The sequence below is a fragment of the Sebastes umbrosus genome, chromosome 16 (assembly GCF_015220745.1).
Source record: "Sebastes umbrosus isolate fSebUmb1 chromosome 16, fSebUmb1.pri, whole genome shotgun sequence".
Taxonomy (NCBI): Eukaryota; Metazoa; Chordata; class Actinopteri; order Perciformes; family Sebastidae; genus Sebastes; species Sebastes umbrosus.
In genome coordinates, this window is record NC_051284.1 from 5538800 (window position 1) to 5564990 (window position 26191).

A 26191-nucleotide genomic window follows, 5' to 3' on the forward strand; every position below is an offset into this window, starting at 1 on the left:
TGTACAAAGTAAAATTGTCGGTGTCTTTGGTTTCAAATTGCGTCGGCTGCTTGGACTCTGGTATACCTGCTTTCAAGTCTAGTTTTCAATGACATCTATTTTTGCAAAATTCTTGATTACAACATTAAGTGATATTCTTATAAAATAAGTAAAACCTTGAATTACAAATTTCTGTAAATTAATAATAATAAATGTTAAGTACAACAAAATTCTTATGAGTTAAGTAAATTTGTAAAAAATTAGGTAAATTCCATAAATACAAAAGTAATTAAAATTCATAGAAATTAAGTAAATTCTTTAAGTGCAAAATTAAGCAAAATTCTTTTGAATAAAGAAATTTCAATTATAAAAAGCTAGTTCCTTAACTACAAAATGAATCAAAATTCTTGAGTACAAAAATGAGCCAAATTCTACTGAAATAAAATTAAGTAAAATTCTTATGTAATAAGAAAATTCCTTAATCACAAAATAAGTAAAATTCTTAAAAAAATAAGTACTTAATCATGAATGATTTGCAAAATCCTTTATTACAAGATTAAGAGAAATTCTTATGAAATAAGCAAAATCCTTCATTAGAAAAAAAGTAGTAACAGTAAAATCCTCAATTATACATTTGTGTAAATTTGTTAAGAACAACATTAAGAAAATTCCCAAAGTACAAAATTCGGTAGAAATTTATAGAAATGAAGTACATTGTTTAAGTGCAAAATTAAGTAAACTCCTTATGTACAAAAATGAGCCAAATTCCACTAAAATAATATTAAGTAAAAATGTTATGTAATAAGAAAATTCCTTAATTACAAAATTAAGTAAAATTCTTAAAAAATAAGTACATTACTTAATTATGAAAATTTGAGAAATCCTTGATTACAACATTAAGTGCAATTCTTATTAAATAAGCAAAATCCTTAATTAGAAAAAAAGTAGTAACAGTAAAATCTTCAATTATACATTGGTGTAAATTTGTTAAGTACAACATCAAGAAAATTCACAAAGTACAAAATTCGGTAGAAATTCATAGAAAATAAGTACATTGTTTAAGTGCAAAGTTAAGTAAACTCCTTATGTACAAAAATTAGCCAAATTCTACTGAAATAAAATTAAGTAAAAATCATATGTAATAAGAAAATTCCTTAATTACAAAATTAAGTAAAATTCTTAAAAAATAAGTACATTACTTAATTATGAAAATTTGAGAAATCCTTGATTACAACATTAAGTGCAATTCTTATTAAATAAGCAAAATCCTTCATTAGAAAAAAAGTAGTAAAAGTAAAATCTTCAATTATAAATTTGTGTTAATTTGTTATCTACAACATTAAGAAAATTTCCAAAGTACAAAATTTGGTAAATTCCTTAAATACAAAAGTAAGTAAAACTCATAGAAATTAAGTACATTGTTTAAATGCAAAATTAAGTAAACTCCTTATGTACAAAATCAAGCAAAACTCTAATTAAATAAAATTAAGTCAAATTCTTATGAAATAAGAAAATGCCTTAATTACAAAATTAAGTCAATTTGTCGGTGTCTTTGGTTTCAAATTGCGCCGGCTGCTTGGACTCCGGTATACCTGCTTTCTAGTCTAGTTTTCAATAACACATTATGTTTGTGAGGTGTTTTTAGAGATTTACATCTTCAGTAGGAACCAATGGGCTACATACGTTCTGACAGGAAGTCAGAAAGTATGAAAAGACTAACACATTGTTGGTTTTCATGTTGAGAGTAAGACAAATATAGTATATAATGTATTGAATAAATCCAGCCTTCTTGTTTAAAGGGAACATTCATATAAAATGAGCTGTTGGTGGGTTGTGTGTTATAAATCCATCTGGATGTGAGATGAGCTCCTTGGAGGTGCTACTCTGCTCCCTGAGCTCCTTCCTCTTCAGTCGGCCCTCCTTCAGCTGCAGGAACACCCAGGTTATAATAAACCGGCTCAGTGTTCTCCCGTCTGCCCGGCTTCTGCCCTCTGGTGGCCTGGAGACACATGACAGCACACAGATGTGACTTCCTGCATCACTCTTTTCTCTTCACTTCAATAAACACAGACTGAGTGCTTCATGTCAGTCAGTGGTCTGAACAACAGACGTGTGTCAGTACCTTATAGTAGAAGTAAAGGCCAATGTTCGCCAACAGCAGAATCAGCGGCAGGACGACCGCTCTGATGATAAAAGGCCTTAGATCTGATCAAACACATGGACAGTCATCACATCACATCACATCATGAGTCCAACATCTCCCATTAAACACAAACTGTAGTGACCTGAAATCTAAAATCACTTCTTCAAAAGTAAAATTCTTATGAAATAAGAAAATTCCTTAAGTACAAAATGAAGTAAAGTTCTTATGAAATGAGACAGTCAGCTTACCTGTGACAGTGAGAGAGATCAGACGGCTCTCAGAGAACAAGGCATGAGAAAAAACATAGACGTGATAAACACAGCTGTAGCTTCCTTGGTGGGCGGGCTCTGCAGCAGGAAACAGGAAGTGGGCGGAGTGATTGACAGCTGGCTTGGTGTAGGTGAGTGCTGAGGTGGAGGAGGTGAAGGTGAGCTGGAAGGAGCCTCCTGGGTACTGTGGCTGGACGGAGCAGCTGATGGTGAAGGTGAAGTCCCTGAGCACCTGAAACCCCTGTTGCTGGGCCTCGGAGACCCCGTCCACGGAGGAGGACGCAGAGATGTTGGGCTGAAGCAGCAGGTCTGTAAACACAGAGAGATGATTGGCTGAGAGCTGGGGCACGTTCAGTCTGAAAACAGTGTGCTCTGGTTTGCTACGGTTTCCGGGTTGAACAGCGTGTTTCTTCTAAATGGTGGGTGTGTCAGAGGTGTTACCCAATCAGCAGTGACGTGCACAAACCCTGTCGTATTATAAAGGCAGTGCATTTGCGTAGCACAACAGAGTGTTCAATGCACCACCGTTTCCGTTTAAACGTTTTTCTATGTTTTGTTGATCCTCCGTTCAACAAAATGGACCTGATTTTGTGCCTCCTCGTCTCCTCGATCCTCGATGCTCCGGCTTGTGATCCTGAAATCAATCTCAGCGCTCCATCTTGAAGGACATCCCAATTCCTAAACTGCATCTGGAGGAGCAAGGAGGCTTGCTGAAGGAGCTAATAGTGACGATACATCTGTGTGTATACTTTGCGTAAGTCTTCTCAGCACCCGTTTTTTTTAAAAAAATGTAACAACTTTATTGAGGCCGTTATCAAGTTTAAAACACTTGTGTATACAGCTCGAGTCTACAATTACAAACACGCCATGGGGACTAAAGGTTGTAATAAAAAAGATTAAACAAATCAAAGTTATATAATATCTTGTAAAGCTTACAGTGGTTTATATGTTTTAACAGCGTTTTTGTTTGTACATTCAGATATAGAGGAAATATATTGTCTGACATGGTCATGAAGAATTTGGATTTGTGAATTTAGTTAAAATAACACGCAAATTAATGAAATAGAAGTGCGAACAGAGACACCTGTGATGTATCAAAGAGGCGTGACAATGTGCCACACGTCATATTTAATTGATGTGGCTTTAAAATGACGGCTCCGAGGCGAGGATGTCTCATTTTGTTAAAAGCCTGTTGCCTCAACTCCTCTCTCCTCGCGTCTCTTCCTCGCCTCTTCAGTTTCCATCTCTCGTGGAAGGGACTAAGACGCGAGGAGAGGAGGCGAGGAAAGGAATCAAGGATGTACAAACTGGGAAATGGGAAAGGCGTACAGACAGACAGGTGTGTCCTGTCAGGTGAAGCTCAGCAGTCTGTGGAGAGTTTGAAGTTTTCAGAAACAAGCCCACTTCTATGGCAAGCTGTTTTAACATTTAACAGCTAGACAGGAGATTCATTAGAGATGTCTGCAACGTTGTTTTGCCTAGTCATAACTCTAATTCTAGACATCTGTAATTACATTTTGACTAGGCAAAACTGTAATTTTAGATATCCATAATTACATTTTGACTAGTACGATTCAAACTACTTTGCCATTCATGTGTATGGGGCTTCTCATTACAGATATCCACAACTGAATTATGACTTGTCGTAATTCCAGTTTCAGATATCTACAATTTAATTATGACTAGTCATAATTCCAGTTCAAGATATCTTTAATTCCTCTCAATTGTAGATATCTACATTGTCCTTTTTAGATATCTAAAATTAAATGTTGACTAGTCAGAATTGGGTAGTATGTTTGAATAGCTTCACCTCCCCCCCAGATTGGGGGGGAGGTGAAGCTATTCAAACATGCTATGGCGCTGCACTGCAGTCGTATGGGTTTATAAAGTGTGTCTGGAGACAATAAATCTACAATACGCTGTAAATTTCATCCACAACTCTCTAGTGAACAAAGCTCTCGTTGGCCACAGACTCCTTGATGATGAGCTCTTTCTATTTCATGTCATTTTCTAACTATCTGATCCACAGCGGTCCCTGACCACTCGTCTCACAGCCGGCTGCACATAGGCCCTGTTCAGACCTGGTATTAACATGCGTCCTCAGTGATCGGATCACAAGTGGACAGCTCTAAGTACAGGTGTGAACACACTCAAGACGCATTGAGGACGCATTGAGATCGGATCTTTCAGACCACGTTCAGAGGTGGTCTGGGCCACATGTGGCCACATTCTTTTAGCAGTGTGTATGCGAATGTGTCCTGGGCCACATTAAGGACCGCTTACTCATCTGATGTCCCGCTGGGATCCGCGGGATCACTGCACTCCTCAGGTGAATAAACAGGCAGACTCGGGCGCTTGTCAGCATGGAAACAGCCTCTGTGCTCTACTGTATCCTGTCAGTACAACTGTATTTTAATAAAATATATCTTGTTTATAGGCTACATATCTACAGACTATCAGACTAGGCACGCAAAGTGCATTATTATCATACTGTCGGAGATGTGGTGGTGTTTTTGTTCCGCTGCTTTGCACGGAGCTGACACCCGTCCGAAATGAAGCAGCGGTGCTGGCAGCGCGGAGGTCCCCGGGGACCACCGGTACGTTAACCTTTTATTTTGATGTTAATACAATGTACCAGAATTCACAATTATGTAGGATATTACTACTGACATTCATGTAATATTACGTCACAACGGCTGCTGTATTAGCCGTGTGTTTACTACTTGTTTATTTTCATATATGAGGCGGGGAAGTGAGATCGGATCACAAGTGGCCACTGAAGACGCATGTGGAGACGCATTCTAATGCCAGGTGTGAACAGACGTACTTAAAGCTGTCCACTTGTGATGCGATCACTGAGGACGCATGTTAATACCAGGTCTGAACAGGGCCATAGAGACCAATGTCATGTGTCCAGCTCGGAGGACGGCTCGTTGTGATTAAAATGAGGTTGTAGCTCGTTGTCTACCTTACTACGGTTAGAAAGAGACGTTGTTTGTGTTTTAACTATGTTTCTCTTATGAGTTATTGATCCGGGAAGTTTGAATCTGTGAATATCTGTCACACTTTACCGAACTATCCAAGTTAGCAAAAGCTTCTGCTGACACTGTTCAGATGCTTTGTTGGGCCAATATCGTGAGCCTCAGCCTTGATGAGCAACATCATGCACAACAATTCTTACTAGTCATAATGAGGTTTGAGTTATCTGTAACTGTTATTTAGGATAGTCAGAACTGTTGTTTTGACTAGTCACAATGTAATTATGACTAGTCAAGATGTACTTGTAGATATTTCTAATGCTAAATTTGGATAGTCAAGCTGAGCTATTAAATGTTAAAACGGTTTGCCATACACTTTTCTACACTTTAGGATGTCATTGTCCTGGATAACTTTACAGTTCAGTCCAATGGAAACCACAACCACCGACTGTCACTGTGACGGAGGAAGGAACATACTGGAAACATTACTGTCATAGATCATAGTCTGCTGCGATTCTAGCTGGTGCATGTGTGTGTCATTGTGGGTACATTACTGTCATAGATGATATCATAGATGATGTCACAGATGATGTCACTGATGGGCTTACCTAAGCAGGTGAGATTCAGAATGGAGTTAGAGGATGAATCTGATGTTGCACACTCCCTCAGAGAAGATCCAGACTGAACACAGCCAGAGCTGATCCTCCACATAGATCTGTATAAGGACTCCTTTCTGTGTTCTACAGAAACAGCAGAGCCACAGTCCAACTCTTTACAAGCAAATGCTGCTTCCTTCAGGGTCCAGTCAGGGTAAAAGTAATCGTCACCCACTGGTCTCCAGTCTCCCTGATGTTTCACCTCCAGTGTTCCTGCACAGCGACTGTCTCCTCCCACCAACCTGACAGGCTCTGAACAGAAACAAGAGAGTCATCAGTAAAAGAATAAAGTGAGTTTCATTAGAACAGAAATGAACCAGATCAGAGCTGCAGCTCCTCTCCTACCTGAGCAGGTGAGTCCAACAGCTTTGCCAGGTGAGCAGGTGTTTCTATCTGAGCCTGAGCTTCTACAGTCCAGGAGAGCAGACTCAGTTCCTCCACACTGGAACTCTTTGGTCCACATTGGATCCTCCACTTCTCCATAAGTCACCCCCTGGAGGACTGAAGGAGCCCCACAGCTAAGCTCCCTACAGACCACCTCTGCATCCTGCTGGTCAAAGTCAGCTTCACACACTGAGGACCACCACTGGTTAGAGTGGTTGGACTTCACCTCCAGTCTGCCTGAGCACAGACTAGTCCCATTCACCAGCCTGACAGAGTCTGGAGAGATGATAGAAGATAAAATAGAGAGAGATAAAAGAAACCAGACAAAATAAAAAGATGTCATGTGTAGAGAGATTGGTGCGTGCTACTCTTATAAGCATCTTATCTCGTCTTGCATCTACTGGGAAGAGAAAAACACATTCTTGAGTCCAGGAAGATTTGGTCACTGACAGATGTTTTAGTTAGAAAGAAGGAACAAGTTATTTTCTTAAGACAACGTAAACTCTGCAATCGACCATCGAGTGTTGATTTTGACATTATCCAGGGAAGATAATAAAGTTTTATGACTCTAGGAGAATCCTCTCTCGCTCAAATCAACAAAAACTGTTAACTCTTTGATGTCCTCAAAGGATTCGCTTGGTCAGAACCCTCCCCACACACACACTCCCCTAGCATCTGGAATTCCATAGTTGCCTAGGTCTTGACCTTTCGGTGACCCTGAGAGTAAATGAATCTGCGATGGAACAACATTGCCACCTGGCAGGTATCGGGAGGTAATAGGATAACTAATTGAATGTAATGTTTGTTATAAGTTTAGTAAAACTGATTTTAAGATTGGTAATGTTTATTACTGAATATTTTGTTGTATAATCATTAATGGTATTGTAATACGTTTTTAATGTTTTATCAGTGATGATCAATAGATGTAATATCTTAAGTTGAAAGTTGTTGAGAATGAGTAATAACTTGACTTAGAATTCAATTTTGATACTAATGTTTGATCAGAATATTAGTGAATATAGCTTTTTGATATGTGTCTGTTTCGTGCAAAGTAAGGAGCTCTAAAATTAGTGAGGAGGGAACTTTGATTTTGCGCATGTAAGATTTATTCAGTGATAGAAATTAAGTTGCTGAATGAGAGGGCTTCAACCCCCTCCCTCCTCTACCTCCGTGAGGGGGGTTAAAGAAGAGATGACACAGAGTCAAACAGATCACTTAGGGAGATCGCTTCAGCAGTTCGCTTGGAAAGTTTGCTCCAAAAGGAGTGGGGGGTAACTCCCTCAAACTTCTCCGTTTAACACACACATTTCCATTGTGTGTTTCATTTCTACTTCATGTTATTTTTTCTTAGTCAAGTGACTTCTAAAGGACAGCATTTTTAAAGATCTTTTGTTTACCTCGCGTGATTTAAATGATAAATGTCCGGCCGGCATTTCAAGTTTTGTCCGTGAAATAGATAAACTCTCAAAACTTTCAGAAGATCGTCTGACATCAAGCTTTTGTATTTTTCAACGAACTATCAGCCAATCGACTCAAAGATCCAACTTTTACTGTTATGACAAGAAAGTTGAAGAAGACTTCCCAGCGTAGGTATCTGAGGGCTGAGTAAGCTACTGAGGTTCCCTCTCTACCTAACGGGTAGGAGGAGATCCACACAGAGAGTGTGAAAAGAAAACCACTTGGACCCAAACAGAACCAACGGCAGCGAGAAGTAAGAGTATCCTGATGGCTTTTGATCAAGAGTTGTTTGTCAGACGTATTTTCTATATCTCTTAATCTTCCAAATTAATAATTGCAACTTTTATAGCTTCAAGAGAGAATAGAGATCAGAAATTCCATCCATCTTTCCATCTTCAACCGCTTATCCGGGGTCGGGTCGCAGGGGCAACAGCTCCAGCAGGGGACCCCAATCTTCCCTTTCCTGGGCCACATTAACCAGCTCTGACTGGGGGATCCAGAGGCGTTCCCAGGCTAGTGTGGAGATATAATCTCTCCACCTAGTCCTGGGTCTTCCCCGTGGTCTCCTCCCAGCTGGTCGTGCCTGGAACACCTCCTTAGGGAGGCGCCCAGGAGGCATCCGTACTAGATGCCCGAACCACCTCAGCTGGCTCCTTTCGACGCAAAGGAGCAGCGGCTCTACTCCGAGTCCCTCACGGATGACTGAGCTTCTCACCCTATCTCTAAGGGAGACGCCAGCCACCCTCCTGAGGAAACCCATTTCAGCCGCTTGTACCCGCGATCTAGTTCTTTGGATCCTGACCCAGTCCTCATGACCATAGGTGAGAGTAGGAACGAAGATTGACCGGTAGATCGAGAGCTTTGCCTTCCGGCTCAGCTCTCTTTTCGTCACAACGATGCGGTAAAGCGAATGCAATACCGCCCCCGCTGCTCCGATTCTCCGGCCAGTCTCACGTTCCATAGTCCCCTCACTCGCAAACAAGACCCCGAGGTACTTGAACTCCTTCACTTGGGGTAAGGACTCATTCCCTACCTGGAGATCAGAAATTCCCTCAACACTAAAAGTTCCAATCAGTTGCTTGTGTCACTGAATTTCCATTTCATTCATTCATTAATTACCAGTGTTAATTATTGTATATTCATCCCTTCATTTATTCAATTATCACGATTTATGGTAAATAAATGTTTCACTTTATCACTACGTCGTGGTCTGTGTGTGTATTTCAGAGTGGAAGCTTAGATCAATGAATTCAGAATTTACACTTCAGATTTGAGACTGGTCAATGATCGATGATCAATACTTATATTAAAAACAGTTTCCTCTTTTTCTATAAAAATTGGTGATGCCCCGAACTTTATTTTATTTTATTTTAATATAATTTGCGGGAGCAATTTATTTAATTTCATGTGGAGCGTAAATGCTACATATGAAACAACAATTCAGTGATTCCAACTGGACTCAGAACAGTTCCAACATGAGTTCATCATTAGAAAGCTGTCAAGCTGAAGAAGGAGTCCTTTCAGGCTGGTTGCTGGTTGGCAGAGGGGACTCCTGAAGCAGCAGACATGTATGTTTCATACTAGTGATGTGACGGTGAGGACATTTTCCCACCGGTTAATAAACTAATCACAACACCAGTGTTACCGATTACACTGGACATTTTACAAGAAAAGATGACGGTCAATATGTGTAGCGCGCTGACTCTGATCTTTACTGTCGGGTGGCGGTGTGTCTTGCCTCTCCGGTAGAGCTTTTGCTGAGGCGCTCTAGGGGTCTACCTGGCGCCGCACACACCGGCTGTGACCGCTACATTCTCCTCGCGGTGATTACCTCATTAACGTTTTGGGTTTAAATCTGAAATATTGTCAAATAGGTGCGTTTGCTTTTCGCTTCGACACCAAATCCTCCGCCATCGTCTTGTCTGTCTACTCTCTCTCATCCCGTGTGTGAAATATGACTCCTGCTACTCTGAGCTGACTCCTTACGGAGCAGATGCATTCACTTTCAGATTGTAGCATCCGTCATCCGACTATCTATTGATAACATGCTGCTGATACACCAAAATGAACTAAAGGGGTTTTATTTCTGTAAAAAAAGCAAGACGACGGTGGGGACTTAATGTAATCAGTGTGTGCCTGAGCACCGTTTAACACCGGTAAAACCGACTACCGTGACAAGCCTTTTTCATATATACAGATATATATCTTGGTGCATTCAGCACCTGATTTACTGAGGCAGCAGATCAACAGACTCCATCATGGCTGCTGAGACAGTCTGCTGCGATTCTAGCTGGTGCGTGTGTGTGTCATTTTGGGTACATTACTGTTATAGATGATGTCACAGATGATGTCACTGATGGGCTTACCTGAGCAGGTGAGATCCAGGATGGAGGAAGAGGTATATGATGTTGCACACTCCCTCGGAGCAGATCCAGACTGAACACAGTCAGACCAGATCCACCACACAAATCTTTCTGAGGACTCCTTTCTGTGTTCTACAGAAACAGCAGAGCCACAGTCCAGGTCTTTACAAGCAACTTCTACTGTATTCGGGGTCCAGGCAGAGTAACCCACTGGTCTCCAGTCTCCCTGATGTTTCACTTCCAGTGTTCCTGCACAGTGACTGTCTCCTCCCACCAACCTGACAGGCTCTGAACAGAAACGAGAATTCTTCAGTAAAAGAATAAAGTGAGTTTCGTTAGAACAGAAATGAACCAGATCAGAGCTGCAGCTCCTCTTCTACCTGAGCAGGTGAGTCTAACAGCTTTGCCAGGTGAGCAGGTGTTTCTATCTGAGCCTGAGCTTCTACAGTCCAGGAGAGCAGACTCAGTTCCTCCACACTGGAACTCTTTGGTCCACATTGGATCCTCCACTTCTCCATAAGTCACCCCCTGGAGGACTGAAGGAGCCCCACAGCCAAGCTCCCTACAGACCACCTCTGCATCCTGCTGGTCAAAGTCAGCTTCACACACTGAGGACCACCACTGGTTAGAGTGGTTGGACTTCACCTCCAGTCTGCCTGAGCACAGACTAGTCCCATTCACCAGCCTGACAGAGTCTGGAGAGATGATAGAAGATAAAATAGAGAGAGATAAAAGACACCAGACACAAAATTAAAAGATGTCATGACACAACAATTCAGTGATTCCAACTGGACTCAGAACAGTTCCAACATGAGTTCATCATTAACAACAGAACACATCTTTATAACACCACAGACTGCAGCAGTTTTACCATCACATTTACATTTAATACACTCTAACAATTGTTATCCATTGTTGAACATTTTTAATGTGTTTTCAAACAATAACACAACATCATCATCTGCACATTTCTCTATTCTGTTCCTTCTGCTCAGCTGCTCCACAATCTTTGCTCTCCACACAGAGAAGTTTTCAATCTTTCTAATTTTTCTGAGAAGATCTGTAACTCAGAATAAAAGTCTGTTCAGAAAACGATCCCTAAAATCTAAAAGGGATAGGGGCTGGACTCTCTTCTTTTAAGGAGTCTCCCAGGGTGAAGGACACCACGTGGGTGATGAGATACTGACCAGCCCCCGGCTGAGCTGAGCTGCTCAAAGTTGTGGCCAGTAGGTCACTGGTGCCTGTTATGGTGGAAACCAAAGAACCAGCTGGTGGAAACCAGTGGCTAAGAAAGCTGTCAAGCTGAAAAAGGAGTTCGGCTGGTTGCTGGTCGGCCCAGGGGACTCCTGAAGCAGCAGACATGTATGTTTCATATATACAGATATATATCTTGGTGCATTCAGCACCTGATTTACTGAGACAGCAGATCAACAGACTCCATCATGGCTGCTGAGACAGTCTGCTGTGATTCTAGCTGGTGCATGTGTGTGTCATTGTGGGTACATTACTGTCATAGATGATGTCACAGAGGATGTCACTGATGGGCTTACCTGAGCAGGTGAGATCCAGGATGGAGGAAGAGGAGTCTGATGTTACACACTCCCTCAGAGCAGATCCAGACTGAAGACAGTCAGACCTGATGCTCCACACAGATCTTACTGAGGACTCCTTTCTCTTTTCTACAGAAACAGCAGAACCACAATCCAACTCTTTGCAGGCAACATCTGCTTCCTTCAGGATCCAGTCAGAGTGATCCACTGGTCTCCAGTCTCCCTGATGTTTCACCTCCACTGTTCCTGCACAGCGACTGTCTCCTCCCACCAACCTGACAGGCTCTGAACAGAAACAAGAGAGTCATCAGTAAAAGAATAAAGTGAGTTTCATTAGAACAGAAATGAACCAGATCAGAGCTGCAGCTCCTCTTCTACCTGAGCAGGTGAGTCCAACAGCTTTGCGAGGTGAGCAGGTGTTTCTATCTGAGCCTGAGCTTCTACAGTCCAGGAGAGCAGACTCAGTTCCTCCACACTGGAACTCTATGGTCCACATTGGATCCTCCACTTCTCCATAAGTCACCCCCTGGAGGACTGAAGGAGCCCCACAGCCAAGCTCCCTACAGACCACCTCTGCATCCTGCTGGTCAAAGTCAGCTTCACACACTGAGGACCACCACTGGTTAGAGTGGTTGGACTTCACCTCCAGTCTGCCTGAGCACAGACTAGTCCCATTCACCAGCCTGACAGAGTCTGGAGAGATGATAGAAGATAAAATAGAGAGAGATAAAAGACACCAGACACAAAATAAAAAGATGTCATGAAACAACAACTCAGTGATTCCAACTAGACTCAGAACAGTTCCAACATGAGTTCATCATTAACAACAGAACACATCTTTATAACACCACAGACTGCAGCAGTTTTACCATCACATTTACATTTAATACACTCTAACAATTGTTATCCATTGTTGATCACTTTTAATGTGTTTTCAAACAATAACACAACATCATCATCTGCACATTTCTCTATTCTGTTCCTTCTGCTCAGCTGCTCCACAATCTTTGCTCTCCACACAGAGATGTTTTCATTCTTTCTTATTTTTCTGAGAAGATCTGTAACCCAGAATAAAAGTCTGTTCAGAAAAAGATTCCTAAAATCTAAAAGGGATAGGGGCTGGACTCTCTTCTTTTAAGGAGTCTCCCAGGGTGAAGGACACCACGTGGGTGATGAGATACTGACCAGCCCCCGGCTGAGCTGAGCTGCTCAAAGTTGTGGCCAGTAGGTCACTGGTGCCTGTTATAGTGGAAACCAAAGAACCAGCTGGTTGAAATCAGTGGCTAAGAAAGCTGTCAAGCTGAAGAAGGAGTCAGGCTGGTTGCTGGTCGGCCCAGGGGACTCCTGAAGCAGCAGACATGTATGTTTCATATATACAGATATATATCTTGGTGCATTCAGCACCTGATTTACTGAGGCAGCAGATCAACAGACTCCATCATGGCTGCTGGAGACAGTCTGCTGTGCATCTAGCTGGTGCATGTGTGTGTGTCATTGTGGGTACATTACTGTCATAGATGATGTCGCTGATGATGTCACTGATGGGCTTACCTGAGCAGGTGAGATCCAGGATGGAGGAAGAGGAGCCTGATGTTGCACACTCCCTCAGAGCAGATCCAGACTGAACACAGTCAGAGTTCATCCTCCACACAGATCTTTCTGAGGACTCCTTTCTCTCTTCTACAGAAACAGCAGAGCCACAGTCCAACTCTTTGCAGGCAGCAGCTGCTTCCTTCAGGGTCCAGTAGGAGTCACCCACTGGTCTCCAGTCTCCCTGATGTTTCACCTCCAGTGTTCCTGCACAGCGACTGTCTCCTCCCACCAACCTGACGGACTCTGAACAGAAACAAGAGAGTCGTCAGTAAAAGAAGTGAATTTAAGAAAAGATTAAACTTAGAATTGACTTTATTTCTTTATTTCTCCTTTTTTATTTACCTGTTGAGTTGTGATTTTCTTCAGCCTGGAGTCCTGTAGAAAAACACAAATATTTATTGTTTTGCGTACATTTTTGGAGATTTGACGGAGCCGCTGGCGGGGTGCCTTGAGACCGGCTGTCAGTCATGTGATACGTCTTGCTTGAGTATACTTCAGTGTTTACAATCTGCAAACGTATCGTTCATTTAGTCAGCAGTATGCAGTACTATATGGGGGTGAATCTTTCAGTATTTCATGATTCCATTTTGATTCTTGGGGTCACGATTCGATTCAAAATTGATTCTCGATTCAAAATCGATTCTGAATTCAGTACATAGCGGTGCTAATTTCAGGATCTACTCCAGTCTGCTGTGCACTAATAAAGGCGTTGTGGTAAATTATGTCATGAAAGCAGAATAAAGTGTGTATACGATTATGGAGTTTTCATATTTGAAAAAAGGTATATCAAAGAATGTAAACACAAAGTCAAAAGGTAACATTTATTCATGCTACACTTGCAAATAAACACATTATACTAAAAAGTGTTTAGTATTTCTCAATTCTCAGTGACTTCAAAAATAACAAGTTCAACTTATACAAAAAATTAAAATGCTGCCTGTTATATAAATAATTTGCTATTTATGGCTAGCTGCCTTTTTATTTCTCAGAAACTTGCCAATTTCAAAAATAAATTGTGCACAAAATAAAACTGTAAAACTGGTATTTTGTGTGATTTTTCAACTAATCACACAATAATGTTTGTCACAACTTTGACTTGGTGTGTATTGTCCATCAGTAGCAATATGTAGGTTCATTTGTAGAAAAAAAAACTATTAAAAATCGTCCCAATGGCATCACGTGACGGACACGGAAGTTGTAGTACCGCCGTTTGGCCACTACGAACCAACAGCGGTACGTTTCTTTTCCACAATTTTCATATGTTATTTCATTATTAAATGAACTTTGATTCACCATACATTTTTGTAGTGCTGCCAATATTTAGGCCTTTCTAGTTCATTGCGCTGGCTAGCATTATAGCTAGGCTAATGTTAGCGTTTAGCAGACGCCTGGAACGCCTGGAAGGTTACAGCCAATCAGAGGATGAGTAGGGGCGGGCCTACTGGGTCGGTGCGCTCAGCGAGTCATGAAATCTACCATAGAAATATAGACATAGACGCTGCATCGGACGCTTCAGCCCGTTGCGGCGATACGTTAACGTGGGCGCCATATTGGACCTGGCAGGACAGGCCTGTAACCCTATACAAGTGAACGGGGGAGCTGCTGTTTTTCTGGATAAAAAGCACTATAACGTCTACATTTCTCAGCTGATTTCAATGAGTCGGTATGCTAAATGGACAACGGCTATATTGTTAACATCTTTAATGTTGGAGAGCTGGACTTTGACTATGTTGGTCCCTGGGCCTCCAGGAACTAGCCCTGTAGCTTTCAGCCTCCTTGCCCAAGGCACTTTGTAAATATGGCCTCTGTCCACTCAGCATACCCGAGGCCCTGCAGTAAGGTATGTGAAGTGCACTTGATTTGTCCACTTCACATACCTTACCACATACCTTACCACAGGGCCTCGGGTATGCCAGGAGGTCCTTGTCCAATGGCGATACCTCGGCCAATCGTAGCGACTTGGAATTGGATTTCTGGCCCTCAGAGTGTTTTGAGCCATTTTATCAAATTTCTCTGATTTACTTCAAACTTGGCACATGGGAAGCTCTTCCTCCAGGAATGAATGTCCCAAAATTTCAAAAATCTATGGTTTTTGAAATATAAACAATGTATTGTCAGTGGACACGTTGACATTTCTTGACCTTTAACCAAATAAGGCCATATTTTCAATTCTGCAGTTAATTTTAAATCCAAAATTAGAACACGTGATCTCTGTGACCTCCTGAATCAACTGGCCTTGGATCTGTATTGCTACAAAGACTCTGAAAGGAAGTATCCCTGGAGGAGAGATAGAAGCCTGAAATACAGGATTCTGGATTAGAGGGTCAATTTTAGTTGCCTCTATAAATTTCACATCATTTAAAGCTATTTTAGCTGAAATATGTATAAATGTCTATTTATATATGTCTATGTGTACATGTCTATGTGTACATGTCTGTGTACATGTCTATGTATACATGTACATGTATACATGTCTATGTATATATGTCTATGTATATATGTATATGTATTTATGTTTATGGTCTCTCCCGTTTTTGACCTCAGTGATGAATACGTTGGGTTTTCTGTGGCTGCTTCACAATAAAAGTCCCACTGTGTTTGTCCAGTTGAGGTGTTTTAATGTGAAGCAGCAGCAGCAGGAAATGTGTTAGTATTAGCAGCAACTTAATGCAGCTCAGATACGGCTGTAGGAGAGTGAACAGGAAACAATGAGGCTGATATCAATCAGAGCAGCTTACAAACAGTATCACTCGTTACATGCTGCAGCGTTTCCTCTCAATGTGTCACGAGCCTGAATCTATGGCGGACTCCGCCACTAACGATTAAAACCACCGCCCAGAGAGATAATTACTGAGTAGACATAAGGGTACGTTGATTACAGAAATAATATTTGACTAAAAATAGAATCAAACACTTGGTTTGATTTGGTGAAAATATGAAAGATTATAACCAGGGCTGTCAAAGTTAATGCGTTAAGGCAAATGTGTTTTAATGCCACTAATTTCTTAATGCATTAATACAACTTGTGATTTTTAGGTTGTAACGGCTCAGTTTTAAAGTTAGAGTGAAGATACTGGTATCATATGAAACTAGAAAACATAAGGAAAAGGCATAGCCATTTTCAAAGGGGTCCCTTGACCTCTGACCTCCAGATATGTGAATGAAAATGGGTTCTATGGGTACCCACGAGTCTCCCCTTTACAGACATGCCCACTTTATGATAATCACATGCAGTTTGGGGCAAGTCATGCTTCTTCCAGCTCAAAAGATCTCTAAAGTCAGAACTTTTTTCATCTCCTTCCGATTTACATAAAGTTATACATGCTTTTATTTTTTCTTGCCTAGATTACTGTAATGGACTTTATGTTGGTATCAGCCAGAGCTCCATTCACCGACTCCAACTGGTGCAGAACGCTGCCGCCCAAATCTTTTAATTTTTTTATTTAGTGAAGCAAGACAAAACAGGTGAAATTTGACAAGACAAACAAAAACAAACAAAAGAGAAAAGTAAATAAATAAAATACATCGGGTGACTTGACAAAATGAACGGGACAGGCCAATTCTAACAAAACGAACAAAATGAGACAAATAAATAAGAGATGCTGGTGGAGGGAGGGGGGTGTTATCGACAGTGCAGGGCAGTCTGTTGTGTAAGGTTCTAGTGTGTGTGTACAGTTGTGTGCGTTTGTATGTATGCAGTGTGGGGGGGTGTAGGGTGTTTGTTTGTTTGTATCTAAAGAGGAGAAAGAAAAGGGCGGGAAAGAGAGAGAGGGGGTGGGGGGTGGGTGGGTTGAGTATTTTTCGTGGCAGGGGTGGCTTATAATATCTCATGGTCCGACAATGTTATGTTATCATATTTTGTCTTTATATATTGGTCTTTATTTGTATTTGCATTTGTATTTTTTTGTTTCCTGAGACAGGTTCCCCCCCTTAAGCTGCCCCCAGACGCTGGAGAGAGGGCTGGCTGTCAGAGGTTTCTACTGTCTACTGTCGCCCTTCTGCCCATTCTGAACAGCCCCAGACCCGTCAGGAGAGAGCCTGTTCTGTGTTGGGAGAGGGATTTTTTATTATTTGTTTTTCCCTTATCTTTCCCTTCCTCCTTCCCAATTCATTTCTTTAATTTTTTGTATTTATTTTAATCCGGACGTCAGGCCGCCCCAGCCAGGAAATAGGAAAAGGTGAAGGTGGATGATTAAGTAAAGGAAAGGGGGAAGAAGAGGAGGAAAAAGAAAGGGGGGAGGAGGAGTGGTGATGATTGATGGGGTGAAGATGCGATGGGGGGGAGGGAGGAGGAGGGTGTTATGCCAGACGGGTATAGTGAAGGGTTGTTGGTGCAATGTATTTTTTATATGTGATTATTATAATAACAATGATAAGTAAAGTAAATAAATTATCCAGTAAATAACTAAATAAATCAATTAATTAACCAATCCATCCTCCATCTAACCATCCGATTGATTCATTGTAATAGTAGTAATAATAATAATAATAATAATAATAATAATAATAAATATATATATACATACATACACATACACACATACATAATAATAATAATAATAATAATAATAATAATAATAACAATAATAAACGAAGAAGTCAAAAATCAAAATAGAAATATATATATATATATATATATGTTGATATTGTCTGAAGGTAGTGAATTCATAGTTGTAATAATAGTGATAAACCAGTAGACAGTATACTAATAAGAATAACCACAGTAATACTACAATTAAAAAATATATAGTAATAATGCTAATGATAATAATGATAATACTAATAGAGTTAGTTTGTAATATTAATAAAGAATATAATATAATAATAAAGAAAGACAAGAGAGAATAAAACAACAACAACAACACAAGTAAGGTTATAATAGTTGAAGAAAAAAAAGTAGTATTAATAAAGAAACAAGTAAAATACATTAATGTTAAAAATAATACCTGAGGGGAATAATGATAATAGTATAATACTAATAATAATAATAATAGTAGTAATCATAACCATGACAATTGACATGTCAATAATAACTATAATAATAGTAATAATAATACAAATAACAATAATAACAGTAGCAATAGCAGCATCAATAATAATAATATTGATAATACCTATAGTCATAGTGCCAGTAGTAGTAGATCAATAAATAAGCCACTTAATTCATTTATTCATTAGTAAATTAATAATAATGGTAGTCATAATAATAATGACAAATGGAGAGGAAAGAAAAGAACCAAATAAACCGATTAATCAAGTATTGAAACAGCAACCAATTAATCAATTGTAGTAATAATAATAATAATAATAATAATAATATTACCATTATTACTATCATTAAGAGAAAAGTAAAAATAAAATAAGAATATAAACTCATATATGCGTGCTAATATTGTTTGAAGGGAGTGAAAACATAGATAGTGATCTAATATACTAATAAGTTGGACATCCATTATGCAATAATAATTGATTGATAATCCATATGATATAGCAATGATAATAATAGTATAGTATAGCAGCACATTTTATACTAAGACAATAATAATAGCAACAAACAGCACATTTTATACTAAGACAATAATAATACCAAAAATCATACAAACAAATTACTAAGAAGAAAAAGATAAATTAATTAATTAATTATAAAAATATACAAAACATACAAAATCCCATTGGTTATGATGGTGGAGACCAGAGCAACGATTGTGCGAGGTGTGTGGGGAAATGAGGTATTGGTAAGGGGAGAGGTTTAGAGAAGACAGAGAGGGGAAAAAAAGGAATGACGCACACATAAAATAGTTCAGAGATAGGGTTTAGGAAAGGAAGGAGGATGTAGATGATCGATGATGTAAGTGAGCAGAGTGTGAATAGATGATGTGTTATATGTTCAGAATTGATTTTAAAATGTGACTGATCACTTTTAAAGCATTAAACGGCCTTATCCCAAATTACATCAAGGATCTATTGGCCCGCCTAGGCGTTCCCTTAGATCAACAGACGCAGCTCTGCTGGTTGTTTCCAGATCTCGGCTTGTGACCAAAGGTGACCGGGCCTTTGTGGTTAGAGCCCCCCCGACTATGGAACACTCTGCCTATTGAAATCAGACTCGCTACTTCATTACCATCTTTTAAGTCCCTTCTAAAAACTTTCTTTTACAGGAAAGTGTTTTTGAATAATTAATATGATGCTGTTGCTTTTATCATCCCTCTCTGGACATTTAATTCTGCTTTCTAAAAATGTATTTTATCCCCAGATGTTTCTTGTTTTTATGATCCCTCTGTTGTTTGTATTTTATTATTTGCTGATTTTTTTATTAATCTGAAAAGCACTTTATAACCTTATTTAGAAAAGTGCTATATAAATAAAGTTTATTATTATTATTATTATTATTATTATTATTATATAAGTCGTCAAGTCAGCACACTGACACACTGACAGCTGTTGTTGCCTGTTGGGCTGCAGTTTTCCATGTTATGATTTGAGCATATTTCTTTTGCTAAATGCAGTACCTGTGAGGGTTTATGGACAATATTATGTCATTGTTTTGTGTTGTTAATTGATTTCCAATAATATATTTATACATATATTTTCACAAAATAAGCGTATTTGTCCACCCCCATGTTGATCAGAGTATTAAATACTTGACAAATCTCCCTTTAAGGTACATTTTGAACAGATACAAAATGTGTGAATAATTAGTGATTAATCCAGATTAATTATTTTAATTGATTGACAGCCCTAATTATAACTTTAATGTGTACGATTTCACAGCATCCATGTTCCCTTTTTGTCTTTTCTTCCTTTGAGTGTGGAGGTGATGTGATGTGATGTGTGTGGGGGTGATCAGAGTCGGCCCGTCCTATAAGCTGAATATGTAGTTGCGTAAGGCCCCACAAATCCCTTTTTCCCCTTTAAATTAGGGCTGTCAATCAATTAAGATATTTAATCGCAATTAATCTCATGATTGTCCATAATTAATCATGATTAATCACACATTTATCGCACATTTTTTATCTGTTCAAAATGTACCTTAAAGGGAAATTTTTCAAGTATTTAATACTCTTATCAACATGGGAGTGGACAAATATGCTGCTTTATGCAAATGTATGTATATATTTATTATTGGAAATCACATCTCTCCTCTCCTCTTCCCTCTCCTCTTTTTTCCTCTTCTCAGTACGACATCCGGGTATTTTTGGCATACTGTAGATTTTGCTTTTGTTCACATACTACATTCTACATTTTGGCCAAATCAGTACGTACTACTAGTATAGTATGAGGTTGTACTACTAGTATAGTATGAGGTTGTATTACTAGTATAGTATGAGGTTGTACTACTAATATAGTATGAGGTTGTTCTACTAGTATAGTAGGTTAGAATACAGCCTTGGTGTGTGTGATCAGTTTGTTCTCTGATTTAAAGATCAATATAATTGTGTGAATAATAACACATCACGTTTAAAGCAGAGTCCTACCTGAGCTCCACAGCAGCAGCAGCAGCAGCAGCAGCAACAGGTGATCCATGACGTCCAGGTAGACCGTCTGTCTGCTCTGTGTGTGCTGTCCTCACGGGATCTCTGCGTAGTGGAGGAGCTGCAGCTTTACTCATCATTAAATTGACTTTAGTTTTACAGATATTAACACTCCCCTAATCTGCATTTCTTTGAAACTGATATTTTGATAAGAAGCTGCTGACAGATCACAGATTATAGGACTGTGGTTTCTGCTACCATGACAACCAGAGCAGGGTGAGATGTTCCTATCCGATTAATGCTGTCAGAGTGTTCTTATCATTTCTCGGTAAATGGACTGAACTATTGCTGCAACTAACTGTTATATTAATAGTTGATGAATCTGTCTATTCTGTTATTCAAGTAAAAATAGGGAGGATTTCAAAACCAAAGTGGGGGTCTGGGGGTCGTCCACAAATTTGAGTTTCAGAGACTTTGTTTCCTGAATTCTGGTGACTTTATTGACAAATTGATATGTGCTGGGTCTAGGCTTCAAGGCTAATGATACACGTGACTGTTTCCAGGACAAGCTGGGGCCCTGTGTGATAAGAGCTTCTTCTATCTCAGTTTTAATAAGTAATAGAAAAAGAATGGTGAATCGGCAAAGAAACAGGAAGATTTTTACTGATTGTGCAAAGTAATCAAATTTAGCATTGATTCCTTGCCAGCCAAACCATGTCCCAAAAAATAATAGTAATGCTTCTAGCATATTAAAGCTAGCCCTGTTAAACGTCAGGTCTTTGGCAGGAAAAACTTTTTTAATCAATGATTTTATTATTGAGCACAAGCTTGATTTTATGTTTTTAACTGAAACTTGGTTAGACCAAAATAACAGTGCAGCTGTTCTTATCGAGTCAACTCCTCCCAACTTTAGTTTTATGAGCGAAACTAGAATGCATAAGAAAGGAGGTGGAGTTGCCATATTGTTTAATGATTCCCTCCAATGCAAACAGATATCTTATGGACATTTTGCTTCTTTTGAATATGTCGCTCTTCAGCTGAACTCCTCTTCTCGAGCTTTGTTTCTGAATATCTACAGGTCACCTAAATACTGTGCAAACTTTTTGGATGATTTTACTGAACTGCTGTCTGTAATTTGTGTTGACTTTGACTGTGTAGTCATTGTTGGTGATTTTAACATCCATGTTGACAACCAACAGGACAAAGGGGCCAAAGAACTGTGTCAGGTTCTTGATAACTATGGAATGAGTCAGCATGTGACAGAGCCCACACACAATAGGGGACACACTTTGGACTTAATCATATCAAAGGGCATGAACATTTCCAAGGTTGTAGTGATGGATGTTGCTCTGTCTGACCATTCCTGTGTATTCTTTGAGAGTACTCTTCCTGTGCACAGAAATGATCAGACAGAGGTAATCACAAAAAGGTATATCACTGAAAATACCAGTGATCAATCTGTTCAGGCTTTCTCTTCCACACCCACCCTCCCCTGGACCTCTGTCAATGAGCTTGTAGATAATTTCAATTCTAAAATTACAAATGTTATTGATACCATTGCACCCACCACGGTGAAGATTGTCTCTGGTAAGAAAAAATGTCCATGGAGAAATGCCATGTTAGTAAGAAATTAAAAAAGTGTTGAAAAGCTGAACGCCAGTGGCGGAAAACAAATCTACAAGTTCATTATGACATCTATAAAGAGAGGCTTTGCATTTATAATTCAGAACTGAGAAATGCAAGGCGGTCCTTCTTCTCTGACATCATCACCAAAAACAACAATAATGCACGTGCCCTGTTTGCTACTGTCGACAGGCTAACAAACCCTCCTGTGTCAGTAGCCTCTGAACTTTTATCCTCCAGGGCCTGCAATGAATTTGCTTCCTTTTTCACAGAAAAAAATTTAAAAAAATCAGACAAGCAGTCACTTCCTCCTCAGCAGGTACAGGATGTTTGTTGCCCCTGCGTCCACTTAAACCTGGTGCAAATAACATGACACAATTTGATCCAATAAATCAGACATACCTGGAGGAAATCATACAACATCTAAAATCCTCCTCATGCTGCCTTGACATTCTGCCAACAGATTGTATGGTCTCAGAGCTTTTACAGATTGTTAATGCATCTCTTGTTTCAGGAGTCTTCCCACAGGCCCTGAAAACTGCCGTCATCAAACCACTCCTCAAAAAGAACAACCTGGACTCATCAATAGTAAATAATTACAGACCGATATGAAATCATCAATTCTTGTCTAAAATCATTGAAAAAATTCGTTTTTCAACAATTAAATAGCTTTCTGGCACTAAACAACTCTTTTGATGTCTTCCAGTCAGGTTTTCGACCTCACCATAGCACTGACACTGCTCTTGTTAAGGTCTTCAATGACATCCGATTGAACACAGACAGTGGTATAATTTCAGTTTTAGTTTTACTGGATCTCAGTGCTGCATTCGACACGGTTGACCATAATATATTACTAGACCGACTGGAAAACTGGGTGGGTATTTCTGGCGTAGCACTCAGCTTGTTTAAATCCTACCTAAAAGACAGGGACTTCTTTGTGTCTATAAGTAATTGCAAATCTGAGCTGAACAAAATCACATGCGGAGTTCCCCAAGGCTCCATCTTGGGGCTTCTTTTGTTTAACATCTACATGCTCCCACTGGGTCAGATTTTTGAATACAACAAAATAAATTACCATAACTATGCAGACGACACACAAATTTACATAACTCTATCACCAGGAGACTACAGTCAAATACAAGCACTGAGTGAGTGCAATGAACAAGTCAATAATTGGATGTGTCAGAATTTTCTTCAGCTGAACAAAGTCAAAACTGAGGTTGTAGTTTTTGGAGCCAAAAAGGAAAGATTAAAGGTTAGTGCTCACCTACAATCTGTAATGTTAAAAAAGCTCGGACCAAGCCAGAAATCTTGGTGTAGTCATGGACTCTGACCTGAGCTTTAACAGCCATATCAAGACAATTACAAAGACAGCCTTCTATCACCTGAAGAATATAGCAAGAATTAGAGGACTGATGTCTCAGCAGGATTTGGAAAAACTAGTCCATGCATTTATCTTAAGCCGACTTGACTACTGTAACGGCGTCTTTACTGGTCTTCCTAAAAAATCAATCAGACAGCTGCAGCTGATTCAGAACGCTGCTGCTAGAGTCCTCACTAAGACCAAGAAAGTGGATCAGTCCAGTTCTGAGGTCTCAACACTGGCTCCCTGTCTCTCAGAGAATTGATTTCTAAATACTGCTGCTGGTTTACAAAGCACTAAATGGTTTAGGGCCAAAATGTATTTCTGATCTTCTGCTATGTTCTGAACCATCCAGACCTCTGAGGTCATCTGGATCAGGTCTGCTTAGTGTCCCCAGAGTCAGAACTAAACATGCAGAAGCAGCATTCAGTTTTTATGCACCAAATATCTGGAACAAGCTTCCAGAAAACTGCAGGACCGCTACAACTCTGAGTTCATTTAAAACAAAGCTTAAAACTTTCCAGTTTGCTGCTGCCTTTAATTAAACCAGATAATGATCTTATACTGCACTACAGCTTTTATTCTTGTGTGTTGTACTCTATTTTAGCCTCTATCATGGCTTTTATTTGTGGCTTGTTTTTATTTTCCAATCTTTAATGTTCTTATGTTTTTATAACTGTCTTAATTATGTCTTAATGAGAGAGATGGATAGTAAACAGCAGAGGATCAGAAGAAGCAGAGAGATGTTCTTCTGATGTGAACAGCCAGGCTTCAGCTTGTGCGGAGATTAATAGTGCGGCGCTTCCGTTCACTACGGGAACCCACGCGGCGCAAATCCGCTGGCTCTTCGCCGTTATGAATCTCCCAGAGAAGCTGATATGGAGAGGGCAGAGAAGATCCGGCAGCTTGTGAGAAGCTCCGGTACGCATGAAAAAGTCACGGTACGCCATAAGGAGTAAAATGAGTAAAATACTGCATACTGCTTACCGGTCCACTTCAAGCACTGCTCATCTCTCATGACATGTTGAGCCAGACAGCCCACAACTGCTTACTGCAAACTCTCTCATCTCTCTCTGTCATGGCACACATTCTGTAGCCTTCACATTCATTTTATGTAGCACCACCTTGTGGCAGTTTGTTGTAACTGTAAAGTGTTTTCTCAGTGGTCAGTTCAGATCATTTGATCATAGGTTAGAGGTCAACCAGGAAATGTTGTAGTGTGTAAGAATTTCTCCATGCGGTCAGACCGAAGGCTTCTTTCCCTTTTTCCTTTACGTTTGTGCCTTGGAGAGCCTTTGCTTGTAAGTGTTGCTACTTATTCTGTGTTCTATGTTAATGTGCATATCAATAATTTGGACTTCATATGTTTGGATTAAAAACAAAGTCATTTGTGATAATTTCATTTGCTAAGGTTAAAAATGCTAAGCTAAGCTAAAAATGTAGCTTCTTGTCATAGTGTGTGCATGGAGGCTATTTAAAAGCAATGTCAATTCATTTGTGCTGTATTTTGAGAACAGTTTGTAACAAAGCATTGTATATTTGTATTGTTTCAGTTTTACAAAAGAAAGAATAAGAGAAAAGAGGACTCAGTAAAACACTTGAACTTTACTCCTGTCTTCAACTTCTCTGAATCCTGTTTGTTAGCTATCTGTCACTTTTTGCGTATGAGCAACACGCATCAGGGACAGAATACTCTCCCTCTCCTCCTCACTGTGACCGCCCGGCACAGAGCGATTGGGCCAGCCCAGTGTCAATTAAGGAAAAGAAATGGGCCGATTTACCTGTTTTATTGGCCCCAAAAAAAAAAAGAAAAAATGACATACGTCGGCCCAAAAGGACGTTGGCCCACCGGGAAAACGCCCGTTATGCCTGATGGCCAGTCCAGCCCAGCTGTATGTGAATACAGCTCGCCGCCGGGTGATGTTATGAACCCAGAAACGACGGCGTTTAGTTTTCTGACATATCTGGGACTTCCACAACATGTACAAAGCAGCAACTGTGGTTATTTCTTCCATGGTTGATGGAGGAAAGAAAAGTTGTTGGTCCAACTTCGCTCTTGGTGTGAACACAGCTTTACAATTGAGCCACAACACAAAGCTACTCTGCTCTTTTTCATTCCTCATCTAAACGTATTGTGTCTCTCCACCACAGGGTAGTTTGATGAACATCCTCAGAGACAGAAATCAGACAACAAAAAAATAAACTTTATTGGACGCACCGCTCAAACCGCTTGAAAAAAAGGACTTACAGTTGATCTATACGTCCTAAAGTGTCTAAAACACCCACGATGAAGCATGTCTACGTTTAAAGACAAAGACGGTGCTGGATACTGAAAGAGGAAGATGACCCAACGGCCGGGG

The 26191-nt window shown here is 39.9% G+C and overlaps 1 protein-coding gene across 1 annotated transcript in view; it reads right to left on the reverse strand.

Annotated features, from left to right (window-relative positions):
- Positions 1-1600: 1600 nt before the first annotated feature.
- LOC119474705 overlaps positions 1601-26191 on the reverse strand; it is a 63939-nt gene continuing 39348 nt past the window's right edge. Inside the window, exons 4-6 of the mRNA XM_037746890.1 lie at positions 2371-2700; positions 2102-2184; positions 1601-1978 (exon numbers count right to left, since the gene is read on the reverse strand). Of these exons, the coding sequence (XP_037602818.1) occupies positions 1859-1978; positions 2102-2184; positions 2371-2700 (533 nt within the window). The 3' untranslated portion in view covers positions 1601-1858. The remainder of the gene's footprint in view (positions 1979-2101; positions 2185-2370; positions 2701-26191) is intronic.